Genomic DNA, 6,689 nt, shown 5'->3' with positions numbered 1-6,689 from the left:
TACACTTAATTGCATACACCACATCACTCTGTTTGTGTCTGGGTGTTTTGTCCTTCGGGTGGACCAGTCTCTGCCGCAGGGTGTTCTCTGGTTTAAAGTTAACTGGGATATTGTGGTTCTGAAATATCCTTTTTAATTTCTCTGATAAACCAGCCACATAAGGGATGACAGTGTTATCCCTTCTTGTTTCCGATTTCTCCCTGTTGGTGTTGGGTCTCTTCCTAGCTTTGGTGAAGGCCCACTTAGGCTATCCACAAGCCTTAAGGGAGTTCTGGATGTGTAATTTTTCCTTCTTGGCCCCTTCTGCCGTTGTGGGCACTTCCTCTGCCCTGTGATTCAAAGTTCTGATGACTCCCAGTTTGTGTTGAAGTCGGTGGTGTGAGTCAAAAAGCAGGAAACCTACACACACAGACCAATACCTGCTTTTTGACTCACACCACCCACTTCACAGGAGAAAAATGAGTAAATAATTAAACTAATAATGGCTGAATGTAATCTAGCTGCTTCCTTATGTCAGTGTACATGCAGCATGCTGACTGGAATACATCTATACAACAGAGCCATTGTTAATGTTATTAGTAACACCTGTGCTTTCCATATTTTTCCATATTTAAAATGAACAACAGGGATGCAAAACATATTTCCATGCTGTATGACAAATATAATATGGCTCTGTTTTTAGATTTCAAAGTTTTACCTCCTAGACAAATATTGCATACAAGGCCTCCCCTCTCCTTGTGGGGTTGTGCTGATTAAAGCTATGACATAGCATTTGTAACCTACAGTTATCCAGGATGAGCTCAAATGTTCTTTATCAGCAATGTCCTGCTCTGAACAGCTTCACAGCAGCTGAAACTTGAGTGCTTTGCTCAAGAGCACTTAAACACTGTCAGGTTTGCCCGGCTGCACCTGCCTCTCTCACCTCCCTGTTTTTTTTTTTTTGGCTCATCATTCCCCCGCACACCTGCTTCACATCCCTTGATTAACACCAGCTGCACTTCATTAGTCCTTCAACCTTACTTATACCCAGCTCACTTACCGCTCCCTTGCCAGTTCGTTGATGCTCTCAGGCCAACAACCAGCACCATTCTCTTCACCATTGTGTATCTGTTTATCCAGTTTTGTTCCCTCTCGTCCACCCGCTCTGTTCCTCCTCTCAACCCTCTCCATGGACAGTTACCTGCCGACCATATCTCCTCACCACTCTTCCAGCTTCCACCAGCCAGGTCGGTACACAGTCATCAGACTCCATCTACTTATCATCCATCTCTACTCTGTCTCCTCAGCCATTACCACCTCCACCAGCCAGCCCAGGAGTGACCTTAGCGTCCGCAGCTAGGCCAGCTTCATCTATGCCAGCTTCATCTATGCCTCCCATGTACTGTTACTGCTAACTGATCAGCACACGGTCATTCTCATTCCCATTTTCCTGTTTAGCCTACCTTCTCATCTCACCTGTGTATATAGTCTGTATAGCACGAATAAATATTGCTTGCAGTGAAATCAGCCGTCTGGGTCCGTTCCTTTTTTTTTTCGCTCATTCACCCTCCCATGTGTGAGTGTTTCTAACAAACACTGGTAATAAATAAATGACTCTCAAATACAGAGACAGTGGTGTCTCTATATTTTTGTCCTCCCTGGCTACATACATGAGAGGGTCAGAATATTAGGAACACCTTTGAATATAATGTAGTCCAGTATAACACTACCTTTAACTATGACTATGACCTCAGTAATAAACATATAATTGATTTTGTACATCTATAATGATTTCACAAAAATCTGAAACATTTTGAGCTTCATAAACACAGATGTTAAGGTGGAAGTGTTGCATTGTAGTGCACACAATTGTACAGGTGTGCCTAATAAATTTGCTGGTCAGTGTATCAACCTGTGCTATGGAGCCTCATCAGAGAAGCCTGTGGTCTGATGTCACTCTATCTGTGGATCCATGACCCACAACTACAACATTGTGCATATCTGTGCGATCAGCATCAGAAAATTGTCAGAGCACATTTCCTCTTCCAATTTCACATCCATCAATTCTCTGTTGTATAATTTCATCATTAGTGCTATAAAGCCACCCAGACTGTTGTCTGAATATCATCTATTGTTTCCCCCTAAATTCCCTTCCTCTTGCATGAGCACAGTGGAAAACAAACAGATGCTCATTAGCATGTGTGACCTGTTGGTGGTAAACAGGCTTATTTCCACATGAGTGCAGTGTGAGAATGGGTTCCACCGGGATGATCGAGGTAGGTGGGCCCACCGGCTGCCTTCATGGGGACTTGAACAGGGACTTAACAAATGCAAGTAGACAGGCACAACATTCTCTGGCACAGAAGGGGTCATGTTGGTACAGTGAGCACTTGTTAGAGGGTGACTCACTGTATCTGGACTCTTGGGTGGCCACTGATATTCACTTCATTTTTAATGTGCTTTTATTTCTCTCACTGAAAGACGGTTAGATTGTGACAGATGCTGAGTGTTGTCTGCCAGAGAGTGATGAAAGCAGCCTGTGGTTACAGGAATAATCAAAACTTTCAGGGGCTCTCCTATGGACAGTTTTGTTTACTGTCTGCTTCTCTCACAGCATCACAAGCTGCTGGCCCTCGACCTTCACCTACCCGGCCCTCAACCTGGACCTCAGACCTCACAAGAGGTCTGTGTCTGTCTGTGTCTCAAACAAAGTAAAAGTCAGTGTGATGTGATGAATTGTTTTAAAATCTCTACATGTGATGGGTACATCTTGAACTTTTCTGCCTCCCTATAGGGTCAGCAGACAAGGATACAGTAGACATTATTTTCCCTTAGTTTTATGGTCATGCTGGGGCTCAGTAGGTCATGTAAGGCCAAGGTTAATGGTTGAAATCCCGGTTTAGCTTTAGGGGTTGTACAGAGCACTGACATGTCCAAGGAGTTTATGTCCACGGAGACCTGTAGATAGCAAATTATGCAAAGAAAAATATTTACTTGTCTTTTAAGAGGAACACATTAATATATTCAGGGCTTTTTTTGTAAAAGACATTCAGTATAAATTTAGCACAAATAAATCAGCATAACCCTCACTCTTATATTTGATTAGAACTCAGAGGTTTGTTCCTGTTCCCTCAGGATGGCAGCATTTCAGTCTCTTTTCAGAGGAAAGCCAGATCCCAATGTTGTTACATGAGTTGTTATCATTATAAGATGTATTTGAGGGTCTAATTTTCTAAAATGTTGTTGTTTTTTCCAGAAAAAAATCCCCCCATACGTTCTATATCTCTTTGTGATTTTTGTGAAATATACATAAGATCAGTTATATTACAGTGCATTTAGAACAGTTTTATCTAAGTAGTGTTGTAATGTAAAAGCAATGATCATCACGCCTTATTTTATGTATACATAACAATAAGACAGACAATGCAGTCACGTGGGTTAATTAATAGGCTATAGGCCGTTACATATAAGGAGCAAGAGATATTTACAGTGTGAATGGCCGCACATGAAAACCACGGTGCCTAAGGAAACCAATGTGAATGCGTAAACTGGAGCTCAATTACAGGTAGTGCAGATAGACACAATCTCTGTATAGGCAGCCCTCCGCTGTGTATTTGTGAGCAGCAAAACAACCCAAATCCTGGATCAACATCCCGGCTTTCCTTCGCACAGGGGCGCACAAGGAGTCGCTACCGCTGTAACCTGAGAGGAGAAAGAAATACAGACGTCTCACTCTGTCTACATTTTTTTTTATCTCTTACGATGATGACGTGGGCCTTCACGAATATGGATATAAACAAATGATTTAATCAATTTGGAGAATTTGTTTTTTATGTGTAGCGTATTATTGGATCTAAGATCTTCCACTTTTTAACCCCTAAGGTCGTGTCTTAGCCCATGTGATAGTACTGTAGAAGGAAAGAGGGGACAGTGAAATTGTCCTCTGTTGTAAATAGCCTAACGGTAAAAATAAAGATGTGGTGTAGATAGCGTTTACGGTCCAACATACTGTAAACACACTATTGAAAAAGCGACCTTGTGATTAGTACCAGACTAGTCACTGCTAAAACTGCTCTCCTGGCCAAACATAAGAGAGACACCCGGTTCACATAGCTAGATTAGACGAGAACCGGAGTAGCACTTTAAGATTGTGTTGAGGAGCTATGACAACATCTCCAAGAATGTTAGTAGCAGCCAGTGAGTTGCCATTACAGCTTAGACGAGATAAACTATGATTATCTTATTGGGAGGGAGCGAGACTGAGAAGATGAGGAGAGATGAATGTTGGGAAGAGGCTACATACAGTAGCTACATTTTAATGACAGCCTTCATATGGGTTCTGATAGAGCCCAGTGAACACATAGGGACTGGTGATGCCAATGTAAACTGACTGATAAGATATAGTATTTTCTATTTTCTATATTTTCTGCAGAGACTGTCGGAATATGTTTTGCTCTACACTGGGTAAAACAAGTTAAACCATTTAAAACAACAATTTGCTCAGTCAGTAGCAGCTCTCAGAGGTTATCATCAGGTAAAACTGATAGAGGCGCTGTCATGACAGAAATAGATCATCTGCTTTTACAATTACAAAGAATGGGAATAGACATACATTTCTGTTGAGTTCCTGCTCATGTGGGTGTTAAAGGAAACAAACAAGCAGATAAACTGGCAGAAGCTTTAAAATTACACAGTGCTGAAGTAATCAGGGTAGCTTGTGGCAGGGTGGAAGCAAAGTCTCTAATTCGAACAGCAATGACCAGTATAGGCAATGGCCAGAAGAAGGGAATGCCAATACTAAAAAAGGGACACTACTATGAAACACAGAAATTAGTTAGGGCCTACTATAAGTCAGTTCACAGGAGTACGGAGTCCAGGAGAGCTTGGGGAGAGATCAAAATGGGATTAGTTTGTTACATTAATAAACAGGATATCATTTATTTAAATTTATCACTTAGGTAATTTAATGTTGTGTGGTCTATGTACATTATTTGTTTGTTCACAGTCTGTGGAAGCAGATCCCCGCCATAATGTTTGAGGGCGCGCTATCCACATTTCGAGCGTTACTCAGTTTGCAAATGAGCATTTGAGAGCAAATACAGATTTGAGAGCCTAATCTAGGTACGTGCATGCGCTCTCAGATTTCCGCACCAAAAGTTTTGAAAGCTCACAAACAAGTTGCAAGTGCTCTTTAGTTAGCAAATCAAACTTTGAGAGCACACAAGATTGTAAGTGCAGAATCAGATTTAAGAGTGAGGGAGGATCCTCCCTTCTCACTCAAATCATCTGTTACATTCAGGATCCTGTCCTCCCTCGCTCTCAAATCTGTTAGAGCTCTTACAAATCTGTCTGCAGACTCTCAAAAGCTGGGTTGCAAACTGAGTAGCGCTTGAAATGTGGTTAGTGCGCCCTCAAATGTTATGGCGGTGGTCCACTTCCATAGCAATCTGCCTGTAAACGAAACGAAGAAGATAGACCGGAAGGCGGGATAGAAGTCCGAGTGAGTCATCTTCCCAAAAAGAGAAGATCTAGGCGCACGGCACCGTGTTTACAGCGAACACAGCAGACTGAGCAACGGAGGCTGTGTTTGTACCCGCACATCAATTTGTGTAACTGCGCTACCTGTTCTGCTGTCTGTCGACGGAGGACATTAGAAAGCCAGAGGGCTTGACCTGACACGGAGCAATATACGGTGAAATACTAAATTTTACGTTGAAATGAAGGCAAATTATAGCTACCATAACAACGCGGTGTGTGTGCGTGCATGATGAGGGGCTGAGGAGGAGGGAGAAGGAGGTGGTGGCGGTCTGAAACAAGGTTTTATCCTGGATATTTCGAAACAAACGTCGTGTCGTACACACAAGGGTGCTGTGTATCAATTTAATATGTCATTGTATGCCATACACTGCCTCTTTCCATCCCATTTTAAGGGGCTTTGACACGTTTTCTGTCTCCTTTGGACCCTTCATCAGCAGGACGTTGAACGTCTTTTACTCCAGATATGGAGTGTGAAGATGCGGAGTACAGCGGAATCCCTGCCGTTGGTTTAGCTGCTTTGGTGTTACCATACACGTCAATGCGGTTCTGTTTTTGGCAGGAATAAACAGGACTATGAATACACATCGTCTGAACAGAGGAATAAATCGGTGATTTGTGGAGCACGATTGGACTCCTGTTCGCAAACGTGAGAGAGCTATCCTGCTAGCCTGGTTGTAGCGTTAGTAGCTATTAGCTCCATTAGCCGACTAACAGCTAAAAGGTCCTGACTGGAGATTAAAAAGCGGGTCATTAATTCTGACCAGGTTTTGCTGACGTTTTCTCCACACAGTATACTTATTCACCGGATTTCGGAGGATTTGCTTATCCAGGAATGAGGTTTCGAATGGAAAGGAACCGCTTGACCTTGTTTTGGGGTCTGATGCTGGGTCTGTCGTCCTGCCTCCGGCCCGCCACCGCAGAGAGTAAGTACTGCTACTACACGCCACTACTCACAGGGAAACGTTGTTTTCACCGTTGTCCAAATATAGGATGTAAGGGTATCTTTTGTTACACAGAATATTCCACCTTTCACGTCATATAAACACCTATGACACAGCGTATATAAATGGCGACGACAATTGTATTGTCAACATACATTTAAAATTTTTGCATGTTTGTTGAAAAATGACAAATGCATTGTTAATAGAGAAGAAAATGTGGTACATTACAAT

General features: G+C 42.5%; 1 protein-coding gene across 3 annotated transcripts in view; it reads left to right on the top strand.

The window, feature by feature from the left end:
- The first annotated feature begins 5,435 nt into the window (after positions 1-5,435).
- The window catches only part of LOC109969948 (insulin-like growth factor 1 receptor), a 64,797-nt gene continuing 63,543 nt past the window's right edge, over positions 5,436-6,689 (top strand). The window contains exons 1-2 of one of the 3 annotated variants that reach the window (XM_020617183.1): positions 5,436-5,671; positions 6,308-6,440. In XM_020617183.1, the coding sequence (XP_020472839.1) occupies positions 6,350-6,440 (91 nt within the window). In that variant the 5' untranslated portion in view covers positions 5,436-5,671; positions 6,308-6,349. Of the gene's footprint in view, positions 6,441-6,689 lie in introns of all 3 variants that reach the window. The other 2 variants (XM_020617182.1, XM_020617184.1) reach the window with 2 other exon arrangements.

The sequence above is a fragment of the Monopterus albus genome, unplaced genomic scaffold (assembly GCF_001952655.1).
Source record: "Monopterus albus unplaced genomic scaffold, M_albus_1.0 scaffold186.1, whole genome shotgun sequence".
NCBI lineage: Eukaryota > Metazoa > Chordata > Actinopteri > Synbranchiformes > Synbranchidae > Monopterus > Monopterus albus.
This window is presented reverse-complemented; position numbering and strand designations above follow the sequence as displayed.